The 16,896-nt window shown below is 38.8% G+C and overlaps 1 protein-coding gene across 1 annotated transcript; it reads left to right on the top strand.

Annotated features, from left to right (window-relative positions):
• The first annotated feature begins 735 nt into the window (after positions 1 to 735).
• LOC136061446 (uncharacterized) lies at positions 736 to 9,599 on the top strand. The gene is made up of 3 exons (XM_065768758.1): positions 736 to 945; positions 8,442 to 9,111; positions 9,194 to 9,599. Exons 2-3 carry the CDS (start codon positions 8,513 to 8,515, stop codon positions 9,582 to 9,584), a joined length of 990 nt encoding a protein of 329 aa, XP_065624830.1. The 5' UTR covers positions 736 to 945; positions 8,442 to 8,512; the 3' UTR covers positions 9,585 to 9,599.
• Positions 9,600 to 16,896: the final 7,297 nt, after the last annotated feature.

Genomic DNA, 16,896 nt, shown 5'->3' on the forward strand with positions numbered 1-16,896 from the left:
GGACGTGGTTTCTTGCCGCCGCTCCAGTGGAAGAATGAATCAACGACGCACGCAGCAAAGCACAAAAAACAACCTAGCAATACCCATCAACCTAGGTGGCGAAGCACGAAGAACAACCCAGCAATACCGACGAATGAACACAAAACCCAGCAAACGAAGAACAAACGATGATTTCAATGAAGAACAACGATACCCAGGCACTGATTCTGACCAACGATGCCGACGAACCTAGGCGCTGATGCAAACCCAGTGGAGGAGAGAAGAACACGTTGGGGAGTGGGTTTGATTTGTTTTGGATTTGATTTTTTCATGGGTTTTTAGGGCTTGGAAGTGGAAACCCAGGCAGCATTTGGGGAAAAAAAAGGAAAGGGAAGAACACGAAAAAAATCAGTGTAAGTTTTTTGGCTATACTAAAATCGAGTTCAGAGGACTCGGTTTCCATTAAGCTAAAACGAGTCCTTTGGACTCGACTTCAATGAAGAAAAAGCGAGTTCTTTGGACTCAATTTTCGGCTTACGTCGACATTTTGTCCAGCTCAACTTCTGGTGCGATGGGAAATCGAGTGCAATATACTCGGTTTATATATCAAAATCGACCCCTTTGAAGTCGAATTGTTAAAAACCAAAATAGTTTCAAACCTTGGTTAACTAATAATATTGTTTGAGTTTTATAGTTATTTTCTAAAAAAATCCTAATTTTCAAGGCAAAAAGTCAAAAACTGATGAATTTCTCAATCACACACAACTCACTGTACAAACAAATACACCTTTAGAGGGCTCTCTCTTTGTCAAGCAAAGAAACGTTCAGGCACTTTCTTCTTCTCCTAAATTCTGTCTCTCTCTGCTGATAACGAATCATTCCCCCCCTCTCTCTAACAAACTGACGCATATATTTGTTCTCTTTCTGATCGATTTTCTTCTGCTGTGAGCTTCATTACTTCAAAGGGTAAGTAAAAGTTTTCATCGTCAAACTTTGCCCATAACTATTTTGCTTCATGAATTTGCATTGTTACACCCAATGTGTACACGCATAAAGATACGTGATTGTATGTATTTGTATATGTTAGTGGGTGTGGCATTTTGGATTTGGGTTTTGATTGATCATAATCAATATTTGAGTTTCTCTCTTCTGGGTTTGCAATGATTTTGTTATTTATTACTATTAGTATAGTCATTTGGGTTTTTATTTTGTACTATGTTTGGTTGCCGAGAAATTGGAGGAAAATTTGAGGGGTTAATCATTCTGGGTTTTTGATATACATGTTAATTAATGACTTTGAATGCCAGGAAAAAATTCATCTGCCCGACCCGGACTGGTTTGTTGAGGATCCATAACCATTAATTTCAGTACCTTGTTGGGTTTTGCTCCGTGAATTTGCATTGCTACACCCAATATGTAAACAGACACGATTGTATGTGTATATGTTATTGGGTGGGTGCGTGATTGGATGTGAGTTTTGATTGATCAGAACCAAAGTTTGAGTTTCTCTCTTCTATTTGACAAATGGGTTGGGCCGGTTGGCAATAATTTTGTCATTTATTAGTATCATTATTTGGGTTTTTAGTTATACACTTATACTCTGGTTGCCGAGAAAATGGAGAAATATTGGAGGGATTATTCATTCTGTGTTTTTGAGATATATATATATATATATGTATGTATGTATGTATGTATCACTCAAGCAGGTAATGACTTTGGACGGTATAGGATGATGGAAAAGAATGCATGTGGCCAGCCTTGATTAGTTTGTTGAGGATCCATAGCCAACCATAAAATTTTGAGACTAAGGCTTGGTTGTTGTTGTTGTATAAATGCGTGTGTGATTTTGACTATTTGGGATGTGAGCAAGTGTAACAAAAAAAAAAATCCAAGAATGGTAGAAGATTTTGGCTTTGTTGTGTTGTACTTTTGCAGTTGGATGCCAAAACACATAAAATGAGTAAATCTTCATTTTATTTTTCCGTTTTTCTTGTAAGGACCTATTTATGAGCATGGATTTTAAATCTTGAAATTATGATCAAGAAATGTGTTGTTCTGTGTGTGTGGGAGTGGGTATGGTTGAGGCAGAAGTGAACTAATTAAGGTTTAGTAATTTATGCAAATACTACTAGCTTAAGCAGGTTGTTGTGACTTATTATGCCCAAGCAGGTTGAGATTACAATAAAATTATGAGGAATTAGTTTATGATAAGGTTCTACAAAACCAGAACCTATGATAGAGCAGCTGACTTCGAGGGCAGCTAGCCTTCAAGAATTAGGGAAAAGAGAGAGAGATAGGAAAAGAATGTAACTGACACAAAAGATTCTTTCATTGCTTAAGTCCCCCATATAACTAGTACTCTTTATATACTTGTACATGTCTATCCCTTAGTTGTAACTAACTAACAGAATAGGAATCTCAACTAACTACTAACAGTTTAGCAGTTATATGGTACAACAGCTTGCTATACAATTTTCTGCACTCACTCACTTGGCCAATGATCCTAACAATATCCCCCCCTTTAAAGCACCTTGCCCACAAGGTGAGGGAAATGTTGTTATAAATTGTATAAGTTCTCCCAGTTGCACCATCTTGATTGCTTCCTTGCCATTGGACTAATACTTGAATGATGGATCTGTTTCGAAGCTTGTGAGACCTCTCTTGCAGCACTGCAGCAGGTTCATGGTTAACAATGCCTTTTGTAGTAATATCTGGTAAGATAGGAATGGGAATGACTTGCTGTCCCAGTTTGGCCTTAAGGTAGGACACATGAAATACTGGATGAATTAAGGCATTGGAGGGTAGGTTCAGCTTGTAAGCTACTTCACCTATCTTTTGCAGAACTTGGAATGGCCCATAGTACTTAGGAGCTAGCTTTCCAAGAGTTTTATGATTAATTGACTTCTGTCTATAAGGTTGCAGCTTCAAATACACCCACTCCCCCGCTTCAAATGACCTTTCAGACCTATGCTTATCAGGTTGCAGCTTCATTCTTTCTTGAGCTAAAACCAGATTATGCTTTAGCAATGACAATATCTGCTGTCTAGACCTGAGATGCATATCAACTGCCTCCACTCTAGTAGTTCCAAGAACATAATCCATTAATCTTGGTGGTAAATAACCATATAGAGCTTCAAAAGGATTTGTTTTAGTGGAGGTGTGAAAATTGGTATTGAACCAATATTTAGCAAAAGGCAACCAATCAATCCAAGCAGTAGGTTTATCAGCTGCAAATGCCCTTAAATATTGCTCCAAGCTCTTGTTCACCACTTCAGTTTGCCCATCTGTTTGTGGATGATAGGTTGAAGACATGGCCAATTCTATTCCTTGCAGTTGCATCAATTCCTTCCAGAACTGTGAAGTGAAAGTAGGATCTCTGTCTCTTACAATGAAAGCTGGCATTCCATGCAACTTAAGAACATTCTGCACATACAATTTTGCCACCTTGGAAGCTGTGTAAGGATGCGCTGAAGGAATGAAATGAACATATTTGGTCAACCTATCCACAACTACTAAAACCACATTTTTCTAGTGGGATTTAGGAAGACCCTCAATAAAGTCCATACTTACATCTGGCCAAGGTATAGCAGGAATGGGCAAAGGTTGAAGTAACCCAGCTGGCTTACAAGTCTCATGCTTAATTCTCTGAAAAGTGTCACACTCTCTTATATGCTGCCTTAAGTCCATCCTTAATCCAGGCCAGTAGAAATCTTGTTGAATTCTGTGCAAGGTCTTCAAATAGCCTGAATGTTCTCCTAAAGGACTGTTGTGCACATAGTGCAAGACAGAAGATTTGAGATGGCTATTAGGCCCCAAATAGATTCGACCCTTGTATAATAAGAGGCCATTCAGCATTGTGAACTCTTTGGGAATTTCCCTTCCAATTGAAAATCTTGAAGCAGTTTGTGTAGGTTAGGATTAGACTCATAACTATCCTTAAGTTCAGCAATCCAAGTAGGAGTGGGAAAAGAGATAATGCATAAAGTACAAGCACTAGAGGAAGCACCCTCCTCGCCCTCCTTCTTGGACAATGCATCAACTACCAAGTTGTCCTTATCCTTCTTGTATTCAACTATGAAAGCATACCCCATAAGCTTGGAAATCCATTTCTGTTGAGTTGGAGTGCCAACCCTCTAATCTAGCAAGAACTTGAGACTATCCTGATCAATCTTGATAAGAAAGGGCCTTTGCACCAAATATGACCTCCATTTTTTGACAGCTTTCACCAAAGCAAGGAGTTCCTTTTCATAAGTGGAGAGAGAGTAAGAGCCTTTCCCTTCAAAGCTTGGCTATGAAAAGCAATGGGCCTGCTATTTTGCATTAAGACAGCACCCAACCCAAGACCAGAGGTATCACATTCCATTGTGAAGGTTTGAGAAAAATCTAGTAAAGCCAACACTAGAGGATTGGAAATAGCTAACTTGAGATGATTGAAAGCCTGTTTAGCCTTGTCAGTCCATGAAAAGGAATTCTTCTTCAATAGAGCAGTTAAAGGTGCTGCTATTTGACTATACCCCTTGACAGATTTTCTGTAGGAGTCAGTTAGACCAAGGAAGCCCCTTAAAGCCTTAATATCTTTAGGAATAAGCCACTGTTGCATAGCAGCTGTCTTTCTAGGGTCAATTTTAACACCCTCCCTTAAGATAATATGGCCTAGATACTCCACTTCCTCTCAAGCAAACATGCACTTGGATTTTTTTGCAAACAAGTGATGCTTAGCCAGCAATCCTAATACAATCTTGAAGTGCTCAACATGGTTAGACAGGGATTGACTATAAACCAGTATATTATTAAAAAATACTAACACAAACTTCCTTAAATAAGGTTTAAAAACCTCATTCATGAAGGATTGAAATGTGGAAGGGGCATTGGTCAAACCAAATGGAATTACAAGGAACTCATAATGTCCTTCATGGGTTCTAAAAGTAGTTTTAGGGACATCATGTTCTTTCATTCTAATTTGGTGATAACTTGATCTTAGATCAAGTTTAGAAAAAAGGCTAGCTCCATTCAATTCATCTAAGGCACTATTTGGGTACCGATTATTGCGCCCATGTTTGGACGCAAAACGCATTTCAGGCCTTTTTTTATTTTTATTTTTATTTTTATTTTTAACTAGCGCCTATTGCACTGTTCATAGAACATGAACAGTGCAAATAGGCATATCTACAGTAACCCTTTGGTGAACGGTAAATTTTTTATTTATTATTTTATTATTTTTAGTTTTTAACAAAATAAGCGGTATCTAAACTCACCCTAAGAGTTCATCAATGACAGGAATTGGGTATTTATCTTTAATTGTAGCCTGATTCAAAGCCCTGTAGTCAACACACATATGCCAACCATCTGCTATCCTTACTAAAGAGGATAGGGAAAGCAAAAGGACTTTGGCTTTTCCTAATAGACCCCACCTCCAATAATTCTTTTAGTATTTTTTCAATTTCAGTTTTTTGGTAATAGGGATACCTGTAGGGTCTTTGGCAAAGTGGTTGGGTGCCCTCCTTGAGATTACTTTGGTGTTCATGTCCCCTTAGAGGTGGTAGACCTGCTGGTGTAGCAAATACCCCATCAAACTCTTGCAACAAAGACTCAATAGCAGCTGGGCATTGGTTTTGATCAACTGCAGCAGACTGCACTGCTATGTGAACAAGTAGACCTTTCTTAGTAGGTTCCTTGAGGAATTGGGAAGCATCTTGGAAGCTAGTACTTGCTGCCTCAATTCCATGTTACACAATTTGCTGTCCTTCATACAAAAACCCCATAGTCAATAGTTTAAAATCCCAGCTAATAAACCCTAATGTACTGAGCCATTGAGTACCAAGTACCACGTCACAACCTCCTAAAAGATAACACATGTAATTGCACATAGAACTTATAGCCCTATATTACCGCAAGAACATCTTTGCACAACCTCTTTGTCTTTATTATCTCACCATTAGCTACTTTAACTTCAAGAATTTGTGATGTATCTATTGGAATTTGCAACTTGATTGCTTTTGCAGCATTAATGAAATTGTGGGAGCTACTAGAATCTAAGAGAATGATTAAAAATTCTCTAAGAATCTTGCCCTTGTCTCTCATAGTTCTAGGTGAAGGACTTCCAACCAAAGCATACAAGGTTATTTTAGCTTCTAACTTCTCTTCTTGCACAACTACAACATTATCTATTGGTCCCTCAACCAACTCAGTAATTTGCACCCCAGATACTGAATCTTGAATTACCTCAATACCTTCTAACAAAAATAGTTTGGCATTCTTACATCGATGCCCCAATACCCACTTTTCATCACAGTTATGGCAAAGTCCCTTTTTTTTCTTTCTTTCTTCCATTTGAGTAGTTGAAATTCTTTTAATGGGTATTCTTGTTTTCTCTTCTATGAAACCACTAACTTTAGGAGGCATACCAAGTATTGAAGACTTACCTGAATCATGCCACACCTTGGTGCTCTTCTCACACCCCATCAAGTATTCCTCTTGGATCTTTGCCAGACCAAAAGCTTCATTCAACGTAGGAGGGTTCAACATCTGGACTAGTAGTCTGACTTCATCTTTAGGGCCACTCAAGAAACAACTTAGTTTGTGTTGTGGAGATAAGCATCTGATTTTGTTTGACAATCGAAGCCTTGTTAAAGCTTCCATTGGATCATCATAGGAAGTGGTACCAAACATGAGCAGCAAAGCTTGTACTGGTGTTTCCCATCGATCAAAAATTCCAGATTCTTCACAATCTTGATACCAAACCAGAGCCTCCCCATCCATATGGAAGGAAGCCAATACCAATTTTTCATTAGTTGAAACATTGTAATACTTGAAGTATTGGTTTGCCTTGTAAACCCTAGTTGTAGGGTTCTCTCCCCAAAACCCTGGAAATTCCAATTTCATGGGGCAAGAGCTGAGAGGCACAAACAATTGCAGAACTGGGTTGTGGAGTATGAGCTTGAGGGTTGCATGGTCTATTAGCTTCATTGGAACTCAGCTTCTGCAACACCAGGGCTAATTGCTGATTCATCTCATTCAGATTACGAGTATGAACATTAAGTGTTTGATGAATTTCTTGTATGTCTTTGGTATGATGATTTGAATTAGTTCTCAAGGATGCAATTGCTTCATTCATTGCAGCAGTGGAACGAGTCTCAGTCATGGTGGAAATGGTTGGATCGAATTGCTCTGATACCACTTGATAAGGTTTTGCAAAACCAGAACCTATGATAGAGCAGCTGACTTCGAGGGTAGCTAGCCTCCAAGAATTGGGGAAAAGAGAAAGAGATAGGAAAATAATATAACTGACACAAGATTATTTCATTGCTTAAGTCCCCCATTCAACTAGTACTCTATATACTTGTACATGTCTATCCCTTAGCTGTAACTAACATAACAGGAATCTCAACTAACTACTAACAGTTTAGCAGTTATATGGTACAGCAGCTCACTATACAATTTTCTGCACTCACTCACCCAGCCAATGATCCTAGCAGTTTGATGGGTTGAACTAATATTTTGTTGATACATTTATATTTAAACTCTTATATTAATGCATGAATCTATGTATGTGGCATGTATGTATGCAATGGAGAATCAATAGATCACCTCCTTCTCCGTTGTCCTATTGCTATGGAATTGTGGACTGGTGTTCTCTTTGTTTGGTGTTCATTGTTTTATACCGAAGATGGTGGTTGACTTTTAGCTTGCTAGCAAGGGAAGTTTGGGTGACATCGGAATTGTGTTATATGGATGGCTGTTCCTCATTACTTGATGTGGTCCATTTGGCTGTTCCTCATTCCTGATCTTAAACTCTTCTTCTTCAAAACCTTATTGGATTGGTTGTCTGTAATAGGCAGTCATTCTATTTTTTTGGTTTTTTCTTTGTTGGATGCTTGTAATTTGTGTTTTTGATTGTTCTTGTCCCTAGTGTATACTTCCTATATACTTGGGTGACACTATTTTTGATATTCTAATAAAATTTTCTCATTACTTATATAAAAAAAAAATGTATGGTGTATGGCCTTCTGTATGTATGTGTATATACATGCATATGTAAATCTTCATCTGGGTACTGAGCATTGCGAAATAAGTTTGAATTTAGGCTTCCAATATTTGGGCTTTATGGGGAAAGAATCTTTACTGAACAGACCCTAAGCCCTTATGCAATTATTTTGCTTATTCAAGTTCAATTTTGGGAAACAACCAACATAAATTGAACATTTAATATTCTTTTTATTGTCCTTACAATAAACATGAGGGTAAATGAATCGAAAACAACTTGAGAAAGCTTTGAAGTTTTTTCCCCTTTCAAGTGCACATTTAGTTTATAAACTTCTTTGATAACTGTTGTTAATTGGGGAGAATTGGTGAATAGTGAGAATACATGGCTTATTGAATTTATCAAAATTTCAAGAATTACATTGTATTTTTCCACTTGTTAATAGCGTGGTTCTGTTGGGTGATTGTACCATTGTGTATAGGCTGGCTAAGGCAAGTGGCTGCATGAGACATGTTATCTTTTTTCTTTGCATAGAGGTGGAAGATTGTAATAATGGCTTCAAGAGCAATCTTGCAAAGGAGGAGAAACCTGTTCAATTCCCTAAATCAATCCACTCTCTTGATTCGAGGTTTCCAAAGTTTTGAGCATGGACGACCATCCCCAACTAATGAATTAGTGAATTCAAGCTTGGTTGCAAATCATGCAATTGCAGGCACTGATTACAGAAATGAAGGAGGTTTATCTTCAGTGAACAAGGATGGATCACCAGCTCTTTTAACAGCAGGATTTCATAGGCATAGCTCCATTGTTAGTCCAACTCTTGGTTATGGAATTGGAAGGGAAAATTTTATTCCTCATTTTGGAGTTTGGTGGATTTCACAATCTATTCACTATGCTTCCACAGCTGCAGCTGGTCAACCTGAAACAGCTGGTGGTAATGATGAAAATGAACAAAAGGTTGCTAAAAAAGCGAAGGAAGCTTCACCAGAGGAGTGTGATCAAGCAGTTGAAGGTTTGAGTAATGTTAAAGCCAAAGCAAAAGCTAAGCAGATGCAAGAACCTCAAAAGAGTGTTGAATCTATAATGAAGAAAGTATGGGCCAAGCTTCTGGGGATTGGTCCTGCTTTGAGAGCTGTTGCCTCCATGAGCAGGTTTAGAACACTTTTTCTGTTGTGTTTGTCTGTTTGATCTAATTTAACTTGTTTAGTACTTATTTTTTTATTGTACATATAGGGAGGACTGGGCTACGAAGTTGGTCCATTGGAAGGATGAATTTAAATCTACATTGCAACACTATTGGTTGGGTACAAAACTACTTTGGGCTGATGTTAGGATCAGCTCAAGGTTATTGTTAAAGCTTGCTAAGGGGAAGAGTCTTTCTAGAAGGGAGAGACAGCAACTAACGCGCACCACAGCTGACATTTTTAGGCTAGTTCCTGTTGCAGTTTTTATTATAGTTCCATTTATGGAGTTCTTGCTGCCAGTATTCCTGAAATTATTTCCCAACATGTTGCCATCAACCTTCCAGGACAAGATGAAAGAAGAGGTAATGGTTCTGATGTTTGTCAAAATGCTCTTTGTAAGCTACATACAATTCCTATTTCATAGTTTTGGAGGACAATGAACCAACCTCTTTGGTCTCTTCCCTTTGTTAACTCTTTAAAGTTTTATTTATTTATAACCCTTATAAGAGGGTGGTGCCCAAAAGTTTTACTCTTATTGCTAATCCGTTGGTCTAGGTCACTGCCCATGAATTTTTGTTACAAAGCATACTAGTCTATAAGGTTCCTGTGTACATTGCTTTTAGGAATTTTCTATTAAAAATGTACTATAAAGGGATTGAGTTTAAAGTTAATTACATGGTGAGTGTTTTATATTCTTTGGTTATGGATTCTTTCTAAGTGAGTTTGACTATTTGTTTTTGCATGGATTCTTTAGGTATCTTTTCCTCTTGCTTTAATTCATGATCAAATACTTATCTTTGTTATAACTATTTTAATTACATTAGTTCTTATTAAAAGTTTTTAGTGAGGGGCAATTTATGTCTTCTTTATGGCACATCTAAGACACTATTCATGAAGAAAGTTCTGTTTTCATAAGAGTGTGATGATTGTACTAAAAAAATACAGAGTTTGATGATTAGTTAAGAAAATACAAGATAAAAATAATTTTCCTGCTCAATTTTCAACAAGCTACCATAGATTTGACTCCATGTGAAGATTTAACAATTTTATAGGCTCTTTTTGAGAAAGTTAGAATACATTTATTGATTGCGCTGCTGGCATTTCTTTAGGCGAAAAAAATAGAAGAAAAAACTTCACTGCCAGTCTGCAAGTTATGTTATTTAGTTGGATGTAATGCTAAACTATTGATTCCTATAGATTTGTGTCATCTGAATTTCCACAACTATTGCACAAGCTGCAAATTCCAATGTTTTTTGCTTGAGCTATACTGACTATTTGGTGTCTCATGTACCTGAGCACCTAAAATGTTGGTTCTTCTGGGCAAGTTATAAAAAAACCAATGAATTACTTTTTATTTATCTATGTTGGCAATGAATTACTTTTTATAACTCTGCAGTTAAGGAGAGTGATATCCTCATCCATGCCTAAACCACACCCCTCTCTACCCTTCCCCCCCCCCACCCTTTCTCTCCCTCCCTCCCTCCCTACCACACAGCCAACACCTTTCCCTCCTCTGCTCCCCTCTCTACCACTGCCATTCAACCAGCCACCTCTTCCATCCCCGGGATTCTTCCCATCACCATTCCCATTCCCATCCCCTGTTGTTTTTTTTTTTTTCATTTCATTCTTTTTGTCCACCTCATTCTTCTTCTCTGAACACCCCACCTCAATCAGACCTGCCTTTACAACCACCATTATGGCCTAGACCAGCCACTACAATATCACCCACACCTCTTCCTAACAAAGTGCCTCCCCCTATCACAACTCTTAAACCTTCTCCTCAGGGCAGAGGGGGCAGTAAAGGTTCTTTTCGCATAGATTCCAAAACATTTTCTTTATCCTTTGACGACAGGAGGGCCGATTCTCATGCTATTCACGAACGTCGTCGAAATATTAAAAGTACTGTGTGGATGGGTAGTAAGGGATTGGAATTGATTCTCGCATGTTTTGCCGATATTAGTGATTGGGTTCTAGGAAAGGATAACTTGTGCAAACAATACAGAGTAAATAATAAGTTTTTCAAATTTCGGGGAAGGTCGAATAAGGCTAGTATTTTTGTGGAGATAGCTGTGAATTATGGTGGAACTCGTCGTGGTTAGGTTATGGTACCTGCGAGCTCAAACCAGTCTAGGTGGTGCTTGTTTACAACAGAATTAGATAGATTCCTATCAGGTTCAAACACTGTGTGGATGGAAGGGAAGACTTCTGATGAAGCTATTGGTGGTGATCTGACGGATGGTGGTGGACAAAATCGGAAGAAATATTTCAAAATCGATAACTAGCGGAAGTTAAGGAATTTTGAAATTTCTAGAGCTATTTCAGGACATAACATGCTGAAGGGTGATATTGGCATTACAGTTTATTCTATAAATGGCAGACCCACGCGTGAGTTTACGTTTGAGTTAACTTCTGCCAATTTGGTGCTGAAGGTGTCTAAATTAGTTAGGGGAAAAAAAGTGGTAAGGTGGATGAACCCAAATACTCCTCACAAGTCCAATAATAGTGGGCCTGTTATGTTAAAAATTGCACCTGGGCATGAAAAAGCCCATTTAGCTGACCCAAGAGGTAAGGCCCAAGGGGAGGTTTCTTTTCCTCTTAGTTTGGGCGTGTTTTGTAATTAGAGTGAAAGTGTGGTGGGCGAGAGCTCAAGGCCACCGATGGAATCGACAGTGATATCAGTGATGCCTGAAGCTTCGACGACAAGTATATCACCGATATCCAGCTCTGATCAAGCTTTGGAGCTTCTCACATCCAACCCGACAAGAGTGTTAGGAGATCCAGAGGTCGGAAAATCCTTGGCTTCAAGGAGTAGCTCCGTTGCAGAGGCTCTTGACTTCGTTAAGGCTAGTTCTTCTATGGGCTCAGTCTCTAATGCTGAGGTAACTCATGGACCAGGCAATTGAGACTCTAGGTCCACTGGTGATATGGTGGTTAGCTCAACAAATGCAGTGATTGAGGCTCCGATTCTGAAAGTTGTGTCATCGATCCTTGGTCGATATCCATAGGTGGTTCAAAATCGATTTTCTCCTCTCTCAGACCTAGGTAATTTTTGTAGATGAGTTTGTGGAAGGGGAAGATCATGAAGAAGAACAGAGGAGTTATCACCATGATAATGCGACGCTACAAAGGTCAATGAATTCTGTTGGGGAATTTCAGTCAGATTCTAGGCTTCATCTCCTTTTGCGGGAGACCAGTGAAGTATTTGACCATAGTTGTGGTAGTGGAGAGAGATATTTGTGTGTTGGAGTGTGACCCTCTGTCTCTGTGGGAACCCAATGAACTCAGAGAGTTGGTGCTGGTTTAGGACTCTACAGAAGGAACTCAGGTGACAAAGTCAAGGCCACCTTCGAACTAGGTGTCCCAGTTGATGAAAAATTTCTGTAACATGGTGGATTTCCTTATCATGAAACACGAAGCTCAATGTTTGGCTCTGTTTTGCCTTTTAGAACAGAAGTGTCTCAAGGTGATTGATGATGGGTGCCCAAGCGACCTGCATATTCAGGGTCACAAGGTCTCCGGGAGCTTAAGGGGCTTATCTCTAACGTTAATTATGACGGTGTCTCTTCTAGGAGTAGGAGCAGAGTTTCTTCGACTGCTATGGGGGTTGTTGGTAGTTGTAAATGACTCTACGACTACTTTCTTGGAATGTAAGGGGGCTTAACAATCCCTGAAAAAGAGAGGTTTGTAAGAATCTTCTAAAAGATTGGAAGTGCGATATTGTATGTTTTCAAGAAACGAAAGTATCTTCTACTGATGTTGTTTTTGTTCGGAGTTTATGGGGTAGTCCTTTCATTGATTGGGCTGTTTTGGACGCTGTACAGACTTTCAGAGGGGTCTTGCTAATTTGGGATAAGAGGGCTTTTGAAAAATTGGATGTCATTGCTGGACAATTTTCTTCTAGTGTCTTCCTAAGAGGTGCGGTCCATGACTTTGTTTGGGCTTGTACAAGTGTGTATGGCCCCAATGATGATAGACAGAGAGCTACTTTGTGGGAGGAGTTGTCTCAGGTGCATGCCAGATGGCCCATGGCATGGTGCTTAGTAGGTGATTTCAATATCATTAGGTACCCAAGTGAAAGGTTTGGCTGTGAGTCGTTTAGCCCTGCTATGTTTGCATTCTCGGACTTTATAGAGAGTAATTCTTTAGTTGATTTACCTTTAGAGGAGGGTTCCTTCACTTGGTTTAGAGATTCTAGTCTTCCCTCTATGTCAATAATTGACAGGGCTTTGGTTTCTCTAGATTGGGAGGAACATTTTGAGAATGTATCCCCAAGGGTGCTTTCTTGTGTTATTTCAAACCATTGCCCTCTTTTGTTGGAAGCTGGTGCTGTTCGACGTGGTCGGAGTGCCTTTAAATTTGAAAATATATGGTTGAAAGTTAAGGGTTTTGTTGATAGAGTTCAGCAATGGTGGAATGGATACAATTTTGTGGGTTTACCAAGTTTTGTTTTGGCTCAAAAATTGAGGGCTTTGAAAGCAGATTTAAAAAAGTGGAACAGGGAGGAGTTTGGTGACTTGGCTTTTAGAAAGAAAAACTTACTGATTGAACTGATGGGTTTAGATGGGAGAGAGGAGTTGCTGGGGCTTTCGAATGGGAAACAATTCCGTTGAATTCAACTCAAAGGAGACATAGAACAATTGGCTTCTCTTGAGGAAATTTCTTGGAGACAAAAATCTCGGGCTTTGTATGTGAAGGAGGGAGATAATAATACTCGTTTCTTTCATAGATTAGCAAACTTTCATAGAAATGCTAATTAAATTAAGAGGATTGAGGTGGATGGCATTTTTTATAAGGATGAGTCGGATGTGCGCTCCCAATTAGTTCTCTTTTATTAGGGGCTATATGAGGAAACTGAATTGGGGCACCCTACTATAGATGGTTTAGATTTTGCTTGTATTGAAAAGGAGGAGAGGTTGTCCTTAGAGAAGGAGTTCATGAAGGAGGAAGTTATCCAAGTCTTAAGGGAGATGGAGGGTGATAAAACCCCTGGTCCTGATGGTTTCACCATGGCTTTCTTTCATAAATGTTGGAGTGTTGTGAAAAAGGATATCACGGATTTTTATTTTTTTTTCATCGGCACTCTGTGTTTGAACAGTCTATGAATGCTTCGTTTCTCACTTTAATTCCTAAGAAGTGTAATGTTGTTAACATTAAGGACTTCCGCCCAATCAGTTTGGTGGGTAGTGTGTACAAACTGTTGTCCAAGGTGTTGGCTAACAGGTTAGGAGCGATTTTGGATAATCTCATCTCTGAGACTCAAAATTCGTTTGTTGGTGAAGGGCAAATTCTAGATTCAGTGGTCATTGCAAATGAATGTCTAGATAGTAGGCTGAAGAGTCGGTTACCAGGTACCAGGTACCAGGTGTGGTTTGCAAGCTTGATATTGAAAAAGCATATGACCATGTTAACTGGGAGGCCTTGTTTTATTTGTTGGACCGGATGGGTTTTGGGTTGAAATGGAGGGGGTGGATTAAGGCTTGTGTTACCTCTGTCCGTTTTTCAATCCTGGTAAATGGATCCCCTTAAGGTTTTTTTGAAAGCTCTCGTGGGTTCAGACAAGGAGACCTATTATCCCCGCTTCTATTTCTCTTGATAATGGAGGTTTTAAGAAAAATTTTGAAGAAGACAGAGGAGAATAACCTTATTTGGGGTTTTCATGTGGGAGCAGTGAATTTTGTTGGCGTGCAGATTTCCCTTTTGTTGTTTGCGAACGACACTATCTTATTTTGTGATGCCTCTAGGGAACAGTTGTTGTCCATAAGGTAGGCATTGTCTTGTTTTCAGGCTTTTACGGGTTTGAAGGTTAATGTTGGGAAAAGTGAGATTGTCCCTATTGGGGAGCTGAATAATCTAGTTGCATTGGCTAGTATTCTTCAATGTAGAGCAGGGAGTTTTCCTATGAAATATTTGGGGATGCCATTGGGAACTTATTTTAAAACATCTTCGATTTGGAATCCTATTTTGGAGAAGATGAAGAAGAAACTATCAGGGTGGAAGCATCTCTATTTATCTAATGGTGGTAGGCTCACATTACTAAGGAGCACTCTCTCAAGTCTTCCAACATACTTTTTATCTCTCTTCACTATTCCTAAAATTGTGGTTACTAGAATGAAAAGTATTCAGAGGAATTTTTTTTGGGGGTCTTCTGAGGGGAGTTTCAAATATCTTTTGGTGGCTTGGGAAAGGGTGTTTCCCTGTTAAATTGGGTGGTTTGCAAATAAGAAGTGTGGCGTTGTTTAATCAAGCTTAATTAGAAAAATGGTTGTGGCGTTATGGGCATGAAGTTACCCATCTTTGGCGAAGAATTATCTCCACAAAATATGGTGAGGGTCAAGGGGTGATGTACAAAAGTGTGCAGGAGGACTCATGGATTTGGCCTTTGGAGAAGCATTCATAAAGGGTGGGAGAGTTTTTCTAAGCATCTGTCTTTTGTAGTGGGTGAAGGCACCGGTATCTGCTTCTGGCATGATAGATGGATTGGGGATAATACCCTAAAAGATCTCTATCCTGAGCTCTATGTGTGTTCAGTTGCCAAGGATGCATGCATCTCTGAGGTTTTGTGGATTCTGGAAGGAGGTACTTTTAGAGTGTGGAATTTAAGGTTTTATAGAGCTTTTGAAGTTTGGGAGCTAGCTGCATCTTATTCTCTTCTTTAGTTTATCCAACCTCATATTCCTTGAGGTGATAGAAGGGATACTCTTTGTTGGCGGCTTAAAGGTGATGGTAAGTTTGACACCCGATCTTATTATTAAGCAATTCAGGGTACTCCGAATTTTTTGTTTCCTTGGAAGGGTGTTTGGAAACCAAAGATTCTTAAGCGAGTGACTTTCTTCTTATGGACAACTGCTCACGATTGGATTCTCACATTGGATAATCTAATGCTTAGGGGTCGCCCTTTGGTAAATCGGTGTTGTATGTGTTGTTGTGATGGGGAGTCGATAGACCATCTTCTGCTTCATTGTCTTGTTACACATACCTCATGGACCTTCATGCTTTAAGCCTTTGGTATTCATTGGGTTTTGCCAGGATCGGTGGCGGGATTGTTATCTCGCTGGCATCAGTGGCTTGGGAAGCATAACTCGAATATTTGGAATTTGATTCCATGGTGCTTAATGTGAATTGTTTGGTTGAAACAAAATCGTCACTCCTTTGAAAACAGTGTATTTGTTTATACTGGTCCTTGTGTACCTTGAATGGCCATTGAAACAAGGTTTTATAACTTTGTATCTTTTGTAGCTTGAATAAACATCTTTATGCACAACTTAACATTATGAGCTTTATGGCTCTTTGTGTGATTAGAAAGTACGAGTTAATCATTCTTACTCATAACTATGTCACTCATTTTGAGGGGAATAACTAAAAAAATCCTAAGAAAAAGGAATAAATAACCATTTCACCACTAAAACTCGTCAACCATAAACGCCTATATGCAATTCATAAAAGCCGTGTTCTGTAAGGTATAGCACTTACATAGCAAGAAAAAGGGTGTTTGAATAAAAAATCAAAGGGTATTTTCTCTTCTCTCTCTTATATACTCATGCATGATATGCTAAATTGAGCTTAAAAGAAAAATATGCAAAGATGTGATCAAAAGAAAAAGAAAAAGCAAAAAGAATCAAATGCTTTGAAATATGATTGCAAGTGTGTTTCTAAGAGATGTGAAAGTTATATGATGTAAATTCAAAGGTGAAAGTCTCCATCAAACGCTTATGATTGTGTGAGTTTTTATGATTCTCTTATATCATTATTTTT

This window comes from Quercus suber, unplaced genomic scaffold (assembly GCF_002906115.3).
Source record: "Quercus suber isolate HL8 unplaced genomic scaffold, Cork oak 2.0 scaffold_992, whole genome shotgun sequence".
Lineage (NCBI taxonomy): Eukaryota > Viridiplantae > Streptophyta > Magnoliopsida > Fagales > Fagaceae > Quercus > Quercus suber.